We start from the raw sequence: 13,290 nt of genomic DNA on the forward strand, positions 1-13,290 counted from the left end.
GAAGATTTCAATGTATACCTGAGCTGCAGGCATGTATACACAAACAAACATAAAATTAACTACATGACTTTTTTTTAAGGTGGTAATTGAAACTTTGACTACCACTTATAGTATTTCAGCTGTGGGAATCGTGGAGCTTCGCACTAGGATAACTGGCTTAGGAGCACTTCCGGTCATTTTGACTGGTGCTGTTTCCTTTCTTTCTTTCTTTTTTTTTCTTTTCAATTACGTTAATTCAGTACAATGTCTTTAAATGTCACTAGTGTATTCTGCTTACCCTACCAATGTGTTACGTTTAGATTTTTCTATGGAAACTATATGTAACTAAATATTCATTCAAACTAACTTACAAATGGAAATGAACCTGTAGTTATAAAATGTAATAGAGAGAAACATTCCATGTGGGAAAAATATATATAAAAAACAAAGATGCTGTGACTTACCAAACGAGAAAGCGCTTGTAGACAGACACAATAAAAAACACACACACAAATTTCAAGCTTTTGCAATCCATGGTTGCTTCATCAGGAACGAGGGAAGGAGAGTGAAAGATGAAAGGATGTGGGTTTTAAGGGAGAGGGTAAGGAGTCATTCCAATCCCGGGAGTGGAAAGACTTACCTTAGCGGGGAAAAAAGGACAGGTATACACTCGCACACATACATCCATCCGCACATATACAGACACAGGCAGACATATGATATGTCCGTTTTTCTTTCTATTTATGGCAGTTATTAAAAAATAACTTTTTTTCTCTGTGGCACATTTTCAATTAAAGCCACCACCTTTGTCAAAATGCTTTGCACACATGTGCTGAACACTTCCAGCACATGGACCTCATACAGATTGCTTGTTTTTTGAACTTTTGCATCCTGATATCTGGCAGGTCTTCTGTACTGGTACCTTGTATATTTCAGTGGTCACAATGAATGTATGACCAGACCTTCTCCTTGACTGTACGTAAGCAGAAGAGAGTCTTGCTAATTTGAAAAGAAACATTCGCAGGGTAACTTCCTCTCCTATTGTCTCTGTAAAGGGTAAGGGCATTTATTCCGACAAGGTCTAGCATGTTGAGAAAAAAAAAATGTGCATAGGCCATCTGCAACAGCCAGACTTGACAGTGTACAGATGAGGTATCAGGTCCAGAATGTCAGTGGAATTGTATCAGCCCGCAGTTCCAGGGAATGTTTTCTGTGTTTCTTGGTCCACTGCAACTGGGAGGCGCATTGTGCTCAGTAGGACAACAATTTTTGTGGTCTTCCACTGATAGGGTGTAGTTGTTGTCACCAGATTTATATAGGAGTGTGTGATACGAACAGTGGACATTGCTGCTGGAGGAACTTCTTTTAGGGTTGTATTCGTTGTACCCACTATGGTTGTGTTCTCTTGGTTCATTTACGTAGCAAGATAGAACTGCTCATCTAATATTATAAATGCATGTCATTTACAGTTCTGGATACAGTTGTCCTCTAATAGATTCCAGGGTGGGATAGCTGTTGCAAAGTCACTGGTCTTGAGTCTTTCAGCAAAATATGATCGTCATCAGATCTTAAAAACTGCCTGACTTCCATGAGTTCTTTCATGCCATAATGTGAGGAAAAAATGCAGTCCACACACTTGAGACTATAGAAGTTTGAGGAGAAATTTCTTTCCTCCAAATGCTCCACGTGCATATACAATGGCTGTGGCAGCTTCTAAGTGGGCAACATCAAGTAGCATGTGTCATCCTGGAGAACTTCTCAGGCTCTAATTTCTGTAAATGTTTTTATGTTTTGTAGAATATTATACTCTCTCTCAACACTAACCAGCATACATGTAACTCCCTGTGACAAGATGTTTCAATGCGATGAATTTTTTGAAAGATTTCTTCATGCCTTCAGCTGCCATTCTCTTTATTTCATGTGCGATTGTACAATTTTGGCCATTTTCGAGTATCTAAAACGGAAGTATCATACAGTGTATATATTAGTGACACTTGTGATTTTGGTGTATGAATAAGTAATATCTGTAGATATACTAGGCATATTATAACTTACTTTATGTTTGATCTTTTAGTTGTAGATTATGTCATGTACATTGTTGCTCTTATGACATGTTATGCTCATAAAATAAATCAGAGCTGTTCACGCTATTTTAGGAGCACGCTACTTTCGAGCAGTTGTTCCAAGCTCTTATATATAAGGCTTGGAAGATTACAATTATTTTACAGAAATTTGCTTGTTAGCATTACACATTGGCCCTGGAGTTTCCGCCAACATGTTATGTTGCCCTAATCTTCCAGGTGCATGGTCAGTGCAATTAGTCCACACTTTTATTGGCTGCAGGCTCTTCACTTTCAACTTCCAAATGCTGAGTTGGATGCAATTCTTTCCCCTTCTTCGTCAGTTGGGAGTAAGAATTTCTGGCACAACTGGAATTGAACCTGTAAGCACTGGATTATTTGTATGTTGGGCACTGATGACACTGATGACCTTGCTGTGTAGCACTGTCACTCATAAGTCATCATCATTATTTTTTGTATGTTGTTCTATACGATATGAATATTCACCTTCCAACTCTCATGATTTGCCTTGTTCTGTTTTGTGAGGCTAATATTGCATGTCATCTTTGTTTCTTTGATCCAACTCATCAGATTCAAAAAATCTTCTCCTTCAGAATCTTCTTCTGGTAAACTGTTCAAGTAATTCAGCAATTCTTCGTCGAATAGTAAGACTGATGCGGCATAATAATGAGCACTAAACTTCTATAGAGAACGGCAACCATATTTCCTCTGAATAGAGGAAAATGGAAGGAAAAAGATGGAATGAGATCACCACAATGAAATAAGCTAAGTGGATTTAAAAATCCTGTAGATACAGGAAACGTAAAAAATACTTCACCTATCAAAATGACCGATTGTGCTCCTTTAAGGTAAACATGTTTATAATTTATTCTGTTTTTGTAATAGATGTTTGGTGGTTTATAGTTTCTGTGAATGACAAAATACATTAAGTCATGAAATATAAACCCTGTAAATTAGAACATGTACTATTTATTAAGTGTTAAAAAATGCTCACCAGTCAGATTGACAAGTGAAGTCCTTCTAGCTTTAAAAGGTAAACTGGTAGGATTTTGTGACACAAAGAAATCAAATTCATCCAGTTATCACATGCGAGGGGACACTTCTTGTTATAAAGGTGAGAGAAAGAGTCGCAGTTTTATGAGATGTGAGAGGTATTGGAAAGAAGAGGTACAAAACAGCACTGTGGATACAATTAAAATCTTTATTCAGAAGTAATCACCAGCAGCCCGACCACAGCTATTTCACTATTTCACAAGGGAAGGACTCCCTGTTCTTAGAATTACTGTGGCTGTGATGTGAGCCAGTTCTCTACTATGTCCTTCAGTTCATTGTCCCAGTCAAGCATTCCCTTTGAGATATTACTTTAATGGACCAAACATATGGAAGTCACAGGGCGACGTATCCAGGCTGCTGCTGCTTGAACTTAGGCCATTACACTTTCTGTGACCTCAGAGGTGTGTGGACGCATGTTATCGTGGAACAGAATCACTCCTTCCATGAGCAGCCCAGGCCATTTCATCCTGATGGACATGCATAGGCTACAGAGTGTCTCACTGTTCATGTCACCGTTGAGGAATTGGATGAGAATCGGACCTCGGACATCGTAAAAGATGGTGAGAATCACCTTGCCTGATGAGGGCACAGCTTTGAATTTTCCAGGGGCAGATGACACGTGCGCACAACCAAGCCGGTCACTACATTTGCGTCCCTAGATGTCTCCCTGTGTTATCTCCAAGCGGCATATGCAAATTTCATCTGGTTTGGCTGTTAAAACATTTTTGTACCTTTTCATTTGAACACTCCTTATAGAGTGGTGTCTGTATCTTGCAGTGTTCTTTTTAAAGTCTGTAGCTCTCATTCTAGTCGTGGTCCTCCATGTTTTAATTGCTAAGCATAAGCCTGATTTACATCATATTTTTTACGTTCTTTATCATTGCTATTGTGTGTGTGTGTGTGTGTGTGTGTGTGTGTGTGTGTGTGTGTGTGTGTGTGTTGGTGAGATGGGGGCACACTTGAGCATCAGCTGTATCTGGTGTTTTAAATGTAAAAAGAAACAGCAGATGATGACTTGTGAATCAATATTTTCCTCTGTTCCTTATAAAATATTTTCTAGTGAAATTGCTGGAAGAATTTTTTAATTTTTTGGTACTTCTGTCTCATTCTGTGATGCTCAAAATAATTCTGTTTCACTTATTGTACTGTAGAAGTGTAATTTTTCCCACCTAATTCTAAAGCTTATTGTATTTCTTGCAGGGTATCTTCTTATCTTTGTAATTACTATTAAATACCAAAATTTACATTTGTAGGTTGGGTGGCAGAACTAAGTTAATATGCACCTGCTGGTAATGTCATTTATTTTTTTACATATCTTTTTCAGTGTCATGTCAGTGTGATACCAATTTATTCCTGCCTCCATGAACGCACCATATTTAATTTTTCAATATGTTGTGGAGCAGCTGTCTTTATTTGTATGCTGTCATACACTCTTGCTGGAACATTTGGATACCTGACATTTGGTGCCGATGTCACAAGTGATATTCTGGAGTCTTATTCGGGATACCATCCATCTGTCCTGATTGGTATTACAGCTATTGCTATAAAGACATACACAACCTATCCAATACTACTATTCTGTGGAAGGTACTGTTACTGTTTTAGCTGTGGAATGTACTCCTGGTTAACCATAATATGAGCATGAAACTGGTAAATGAAAAGGAGCTAAGTTTTTCTTTCGTTTTCGCAGGGAGGCAGTAAACAAAATATGGTGTACGTTTTTCTACAACAGTCAGGCCGATATTGCAGTTAAAGAACCAATGAGACGAGTTGTAATAGCAACAACATGGTTCATATTAACATTGCTCTTAGCAGTGCTCATCCCCGATATGGGAATTGTGATAGATTGTCTGGGAAGTCTCGCAGCTATTTTCATATTTGTTTTCCCAGGTAATAACAAATACTGATAGTACAACTGTCTTTGACTTATGATAAGACTTAATGCCGTACTTACTTCTCTCTCGCTTTTTCTTTTTTTGGCAGGTATATGCTGGATGCAGTCAACATTACATAAAGATCCACTTATTCTTTTAAATAAAGACAGGTTTTATATATTTTTGTCTGTATTGTATATACTGACTGGGACATTTGTATTTGGAGTAGTTTTAGTGCAGGCAATTGAAAGATTCTCAGAAAAAGACGAATCACCTATCAGACTGTGTGTGTAGCCAGTGCATGTGTGCGCCCTCAAGCACTGGTGTAGGAAACATCTGTTATTTATTTATACATTCCTATTTATGTGGTTCAGACAAGATTGTGCTTATTAAAAGTTTCATTAATGATCTCTGAAAACTTTTGACTGCTTGACCATAAAATGTGATTCATATTACTTCCAGATTTTGTTGTTATTTTAAAATACTAAGTTAATTAATTTGATAAATTTACAGAATGTGCACATATTGCGTCAGTAAATTTAGACTGATCGTGATGTTCAGGGAAACTCTAGACTGGAGTAGCCACCTAGGGAATGACATTGCATGCATTTGATGACATCAAAAGTGCATGGAGGATAAATGACGAATCATGATTTCAGTCCTGCTTTGTGAATGATAGTACTTTCCATGCTATTTTAAATGATATTTTGAGTCTGCTATGTAGATTTCCACTTTTTAAATTTCACCCTGTTATCTTTTTTACATAGAAAGCTTTATAAGGACAATTTTATTTATTACTTAAAATGTAAATATTATATTTAAATTAATGAGACTGGTAGTAATATTCAGAGAGAGAGAGTTTTGCTGTACGGCTGACAGAACTGTTTCAGTAGTCTTCAAAGATGATATATGAAAGGGTTGGGGAGATACCACAAGGTATAAGAGAAGATTGAGGAGGAAAGCTTAAAATGGTGTGGCCACAGGCATTTGAAGGGAATGGAGGTAGCAAAGATGCCTGAGAAGATGGGTGCGAGAAAGAAAGGGCAGGAGACCAGTAGAGAGGCCAAAGGACAAATGGCTAAAAGGAATGGCAGAAATCATCATGAAGAGAGAAGAGTGGGCTGGACTAGTGACAGAGAGGTGACGGGAAGACCGGAGGTGGGGGCAAGGATTGGTCCAGGCAGGCTGTGACCGTGGCAGATAACTGTGCACGATGACGATGACGATGATGACGACGATGATGATGATAACTACTCTTTAATTAATAACTTTACAGATTAGTTTCTAAACCAGTTTGTTATAAATGAGAACAAGGGGGTTAGTTCACACTACTCTCTTTCTGTCACATGAAATTTAAAGTAAACTGTGTGCTTGTGGGGGACACTGTGTTAATGTGAACACTAATTTTTATTTTTATCAAGTACACAATCTGAGGGAGCATTTTTTCTGGGTTTTAAGACTGACATATACACCTTTGACGGCATGGTGTTTTACTAGCCAGGGATTTTTTTTGGATAGATGGTGACCCACTACAGTCATTAGTTTCTGTTAATAGAATGATGCTGTTGGTGTGGAGAATAGTGTCAGGTGCATTGTTAACCTTTCCTGTATGTATGTTTTGTGTCTGTGCCATGGCAGTAGTTTCCCAGAGTGATGCCAACTTTTTTTCCTTGCTTTCTTTTTTCTTTTCTTCCTATTAAAGTTAAAAGGGATGATTCTGGATTTTAGTAACCTCTTTTTGACTAGAAACTTGTCTCACTACATTAGGATGATGTGAACAAGACTGGGATAATTGTGCTATCACACTATGGTCTTCTTGGTGGAGGACATGATGGTGACCATGGAGGTTACCATTTAAAATTTTTATCCCTACTTACCACAGACTTTGTGTGGATTACAGCATGGTGCAAGCCCATCTTGTTGATGTCATATTGATGCCTCATGTTTTAGATGTATGAAGTATAACTGTTACTGTAGGCAGCCATGAGATTATTTGCAGAGATTAACATTATGTTTTGTGTTTTTGATGCTGATGATAGATGTGGAAGAGTGTGAAACCAGTTACCTGCTCATAATGCACTATTCTTGAAGAGTGCTTGTAAGGCTGCAGAGCTGGAAAGTCCCTATTGCTTGGACAGACAACCATCAATGCCATTCCTCTCAGATACTGCAGTGAAGGTTAGAATAAAGAACATGACGTGGGAGCAAAATGTGATGTGGAAATTCATTTCGCATTACTTCTCATCGATCGCTAGCCTGATATTGGTGATGGAAATTTATTCAACAAAGATAATTTGGTTCTGCTTTCATAGTAGAGTGCCAGTGTAAAATTTTGACTTTATCTTCAGTGATATCTGGTCTACAGCTAAGCAGAGGAAGTATGACCAAGACAGCTGGCAAATTTAAACTGCCATTCCTGGTTTCATTGATTTTGTATTTTATTTTCATTCGTCCTCTTATCTACACAGGCAGCTTGGCCGTGTGATACTGGAAAAGTCTGTTTATGTATTAGGTGGATGCACATAGACTTATGATGAGATAGTCTACAAAACCCATCACTCATACATATGTACATTTCTGTGTGTTCATACTTGCGTTAAAATACCAAATTGAGAAAATTGTCTCTCTCTCTCTCTCTCTCTCTCTCTCTCTCTCTCTCTCTCTGCATTAAGGAATCATATGGCTGCAGCTCTGTTGGTCGTAGGGTTGAATGGTCAAAAAACAAGATTAGCTGAATTTGTGTTTTTCATTTCATAACTTTTATGTATAAATTCTATAAGTTTGGCATAGATAATTTCCTCTACCTGTCTGGGAAAGGAATGGGAAATTATTATGGGGCTGCAGTTATTCATGTTGTCGGTCATGTTTTATGAAAATTTGAAGCAACCTGGAAGTTTTCACTGCACCAAGAAAAAAGTCATCGAGTGAACAGTTACATAAGTTCTGTCAGTAGTTCTATCAGTTTTAATCAGTCTTCTGTAATATTACTGTAGTAATATCACCAATACTTACAGATTTTTGAAATTTCTCTATTGCTTGTACTTCGTCATTATTTGAGACATTGATCTACGAAAGGTGCTTATTTTGTATTTATCATGTTGAGTGTTCTTCTTTGTGTTTCATTTCATCATCTTGTAGCATTTTTGTGGTATCCTTTAATGTCGTGATTCTCTTGGACAGAATTTTACTGTCATGACAATGTATACTGTGACTATTCGTGCTTTATTTGGCATTAAAATGCTAAATAACAAAGAAACCTCTGCATAAAAAGTTCTCCTCTGCTGAGGTTAGGCTCATGATGGGAAAAGTTCTGAAAACACTGACTGTGCAGTGGTGGATCTGTCGCAATGGCTGCCCCATGCAACTTCGCTACAGATCATTCCATGCAACTTCGCTACAGATCATTCATCGTACCTTTGATGGAATGCACAGTGTTTTCACTATCACCCTACCAACACTGTTAAATATTAAAAAGATGCACTGTAATGTACCATTTGCAGTTCAGTACAGCTTGTACTCATCAGAACAGAAACAACAATTGAACCCAATTAAAATTAATAAAAGTAAAAGAAAACATTTTCTGTTGTGTGACAAGCATTACTATTACTCACTTGTGTGGCAGCTGTAAGTTCACGTTTGGCACGAGTGTATTCTATGATCAGAAAATGCAGTCAAAAGCAACAAAATATTTTGGGTCTTGCCCACTTCGCTGGTTACGGCTCAGTGATGACATCAAAAGTTTCTTTCTTTGTGATCTCTTCCCAGTGCTGTGCTCAGTGAGTTGATCCCAGGAGATACCCTACCAGCTAACTGCTCATCAGCTAATTACTTTTGAATGATAATTAGGAAGAAAGTAGGATAATTTATATTGGCTTTTGCAGTTTCACATTTTGATGTGCAGAGTTAACTGTAGTTATGAAAAATCTGTCAACAACAATGTAGCAGCGAATCGTAGTTACACAGCTACATCTGTTCAGTCACCCTCCTTCCAAATAATGTTCTTTAATAATCTGGGGCATTTTTCATTGTGGTCATGAGGTCCTTCTCCTGTGCTGGTAGGAAAAACAACAGCCATCACTCCCCCCCCCCCCCCCCCCCCCCAAGGCTGTCACCTGACTGATAATAATTCCCTCAGGTGACAAGTGTTAAACAGTTGTAATTTTAGCTGGAGCCTTGCTAGTGATGGTAGCTCCATCTGCTAATGCAGCATTGCTGGTGCCCTGTGGTATTGACACACTAACACCAGCTCTGTGCCTCACTGGAAACTCACTAGTGACAAACAGTGAATTGTTCTGTAACATTAGTTCCATAACACTGCACTACTGAGAAGCAGCCTAGTCACTTGTTTCTGCACACTGCTCTTCTTCTGCCAGAAATGAATTCCTTTTGTGGTCCATGTTGATACAAAATTTTAATGCTTTACAGAAATATGTTATTACAGTCACATTTAATTTTCTTAAGCTGTTGTAGGGGTCTCGAAAAACAATTATAACATTTTAATTTTGCTTTCCAATACTTTTGCTAATGACATGTCTTCTTAGGTCAAGTGAGGATCTTGCATCTTTTGCTGTATGTTGTAGGCAAAAGTTTGAAAACATCAGTCTTGGTACATACCAAGATTTGAACAAATTTGTATCGATCTAAGGCAGAAATGTTAGCCTCATCTGAAGCATCTACAAAAAGTTGTTAGATGTGTTTACTATTTCTGAGGGGGCAGGGGTGGAGAGGGGTGATTGTCACATTGTTTTCTTGTGTTAGTGTTATATTTTTACGTTCTGTTTTTGCCCTTTCTTCTTCTTGTTCTTCTTCTGTTTTATTTTAATAATGTTGAACATGGCTTTTGTTGGGCTGTATAAGTATTCATCATTATGCATTCTTTTTGCATATCTTATTACGTTTTTAATATTTTGGAATATTTTTCACAGGAAATGGAGAATTTGGATGTGGATATTCTTTTGTTGCTCACATTTTGTGCATCTCCTGGCACAAAACTCTTACTCCACCTGTGATCCAGCTGTTAATTATAGAACTGATAATTATTGTTGTTCAGTCCAAAGGCTTGTTTTGATGCAGCTGTCCATTATACTGTGTCCTGTTCAATCATCATCATCACCATCACCACCACCACCACCACCACCATCACCATCTCCAAGTAACTACTGCAACCTTCATCCTTCTGAATCTGCTTGCTGTATTCATCTCTTGGTCACCCTCTACAATTTTTACCCCTCACACTTCCCTCGAAGGCTAAATTGGTGATACATTGATGTCTCAGAATGTGTCTGTCAACCAATCCCTTCTTGTCAGGTTGTGTCACAAATTTCTTTTCTCTCCAGTTGTATTCAGTAACTCCTCAGTACTTAGGTGATCAACACATTTAATCTTCAGCATTCTTCTGTGGCACCACAATTCAGTTGCATTTCCATACAAATACTTCAGTGGAAAAGCAGTTTGGAGCTGGTGGTCACCTGGAGGTACTCTGCTGTATTGTTTCCAGGATTTATACTCATAATATGAAGCCAGTTTGTGAACCCTAACAAGGATGAAATAAATGAAATCTTTGCTGATTAATAGGTCTAGTTTAACATAGAAAAATATTGTGCACAGGCTGCAAAGTAAGACATTGCCTGCAGCTTTTGCAACGTATGTTTTTGGCTCTATGTGAGGTGATGTAGCTGTTAAGACACTGTAGTATTCCTGTGGGAATAATGTGGCATGTGGCCCTGCTGTATGTTTTTTTTTAGATCACTTTAGGTGACTTCCGAAGGAGTCCTTCAGCTGGCTGAGGCTGTTTCTTTCTACCAGCATCCTGCAATTGTTTTATTATTATGTATCATTTGTTAATTTTTCCATGTGTTATATAATTTTTTGATTGTGTTACTTCAACTTAACTGTTTTGATAAATTCCTTTTGTTTTGAGAATTTTTTCCATCCTTTTTGTGGCTACCTATTGCCAGCTAGCTTCATAATATTTTCCTGAAAGCCATCTTATCACCATGTATCATTGCAGCTCTGTGACATATCGGTTACCTTTTTTCTGACAGTATTTTATAATCATCATAGCATTTCAATATTTGTTGTTCTCCATCCATTGCTCTTTGTTCCTGGTCATCCTGTAAAATGGGTGGTTTCAACTGAGGTGTAAAATGACTTGTGCTCTAATTTTTCTGTAGTTTTTCCTTTGTAGCTTTTTATTGTTGTTACCAAAAGAATGTCATTGAATTTTCTTAGTTGTCATTTTAGCAATGAATACCAATATTTTGTTATCTTTAGTCTAATTAAGTACTTTATTCTGTACTGCAGTATGTTTTATCTGATGGCCCACTAGATTGTCAAATTAGTAAATGAAATGTCTGTATATGATTTAGTTTACGATAGTAAGAGGTCGCCAACATAACACTACTGTTTCAGAAAGTTGAGTACGTACCTCGAGACAGAGACTCAGAAGCGCAGTTAAACAGAACTGCAAAGTTATCAATTCAAATATTATTTGTCATTAGTTGTAAGATGTAGAAAGGTGCAAAGTGTCCAGTTATGGATACCTTTTTTACCAGTTATACTTATCTGTACTGTTAAAGAAACTGATATTATTGTTTTATCATATTAGTGTAAAAATATTTTGTTATGTATTAATGGAAACTGAATGTTTATTGCCTGTTCAATTGTTTATAGCCACACTACATCTCCCCAGACAGTATGTGCACATTCTGTGATGAACTACTTGTAATGAGAGAAATGTTATAAAAGTTACGAAGTTGATAGTAGGATGTTAAGTTCATGTTGAAAAATTCCCCACGAGATTCCATTCTGTAAGACTTGTGCTACATTATGCATACACGAGACATACTTCATCGTGGTGCTATTCTGTATGCTCATTACATGTGATATCAAGAGGACACATATTTTTGTAAAGTTCCTATTTTTGTACACTAATCTGAAAATTGAAAAATTTGTTAATGTACTTACAATAATAAAATATTTGTCTAATCCTCACCCTTTTTATTTCTTTCATATAATTGAGAAGAAGACAATGAATAAAAAGAAAGTTGAGTTGCACTTTGTCACAAAACTAGGAAGCAGTCTTCAAATTTCCATGTTTGATAGCAACACCTTGAAGTTACAGGATTTATTAAAAAGTGGTTTCTGGAGCTGATTTATGTAGCTAGTATGGTATTCATTGTGATTGCCATTTTTAGGTCGACAATTTCTCTCGCATCCGATATCTTTGTCAGGGCGACTGTCCTTTTCCAGTTTTGTAGCAGTTGTCCACAACTACTGAAAATCCCTGCCTTGTCATGTATTACTTTCTGCAGTGTTCTTTGCTAATGTTGGTTTCTCACCTTGGTATTTTTTCTTTCATATCTTTGTAAAAAATTTGGTTGTCAGTATATTCTCCATTTGTATTAAACAACCATGTCAGTGCTGACCAACCACTGCATCTACAACAGGTACTTTAATACCAGGTTCCTGCTTTTGTGTTACTTGGATTTTACAAATACTTTTTAGCCAAGAGTAAGAACCGTCAGAGAGTAGTAGTTTCCACCCGTGGCAGTTTTTTCATCTTATGATGCAGTTTGATACTACATTATTAGGCGACAGTATTACCCTTTGCTGCTATGCACCAACTTAAAATTTGAGATTGATTCCAGCACAGTCCATTTTGGGAGAAATTTTAGTTTTCCTTCTTTGCTGACGGTCATTACTTACTGTTATGAAGTTTTGGTACTGCATGATATTTGAAACAATACTGTAATTGAAATTTTAAGATTTCATTGTTTCTGTGCTTCTTGTCTTACTCCATCTAAGCTAAAAACAGAAAAAAATTTTTTCATGGTCGGGCCTAGAGGCCACATGATGATGACTGACCGCCACGTCACCCTCTGCCATATGGTGACATTTAGATGCAGTATGGGGTCAGCACATGGTTCTCCTGGTTGTTATCAGCACCCCAGACCTTGGAACAACTATTTATTTGTGAAGTAGCTCCTCAGTTGGCACCGCAATGCTGAGTGGACTCTGTTCCAGTCCCCTCTCATGAAGGAAAAATCCCTGGCAGTACCAGGAGTGTAACCTGGGTCCAGTAGTTTTGCATACACAAGGTATAACAGGGCAGTAGGCATTGCTGGAGCTGTCATTTGTACTCTGGTGATTCCTGTGAAAAGATATCAGACATTATTATGGCTGCCCGGTGGGAATTGACAGACTTTGATCATGGAATGATAGTTGGAGCTAGACACATGGGGCATTCCATTTTGGAAATCATTGGGGAATTTGATGTTCAGAGATCACCAGTGTAAATAGTG

At 37.6% G+C, this 13,290-nt stretch overlaps 1 protein-coding gene across 1 annotated transcript in view; it reads left to right on the forward strand.

The window, feature by feature from the left end:
- The window catches only part of LOC126175071 (putative sodium-coupled neutral amino acid transporter 7), a 70,370-nt gene extending 58,394 nt beyond the window's left edge, over positions 1-11,976 (forward strand). The window contains exons 6-8 of the mRNA XM_049921598.1: positions 4,438-4,700; positions 4,804-5,003; positions 5,097-11,976. Coding sequence (XP_049777555.1) covers positions 4,438-4,700; positions 4,804-5,003; positions 5,097-5,281 — 648 coding nt within the window. The 3' untranslated portion in view covers positions 5,282-11,976. The remainder of the gene's footprint in view (positions 1-4,437; positions 4,701-4,803; positions 5,004-5,096) is intronic.
- Positions 11,977-13,290: the final 1,314 nt, after the last annotated feature.

The sequence above is a fragment of the Schistocerca cancellata genome, chromosome 3 (assembly GCF_023864275.1).
Source record: "Schistocerca cancellata isolate TAMUIC-IGC-003103 chromosome 3, iqSchCanc2.1, whole genome shotgun sequence".
NCBI classification, from domain to species: Eukaryota; Metazoa; Arthropoda; class Insecta; order Orthoptera; family Acrididae; genus Schistocerca; species Schistocerca cancellata.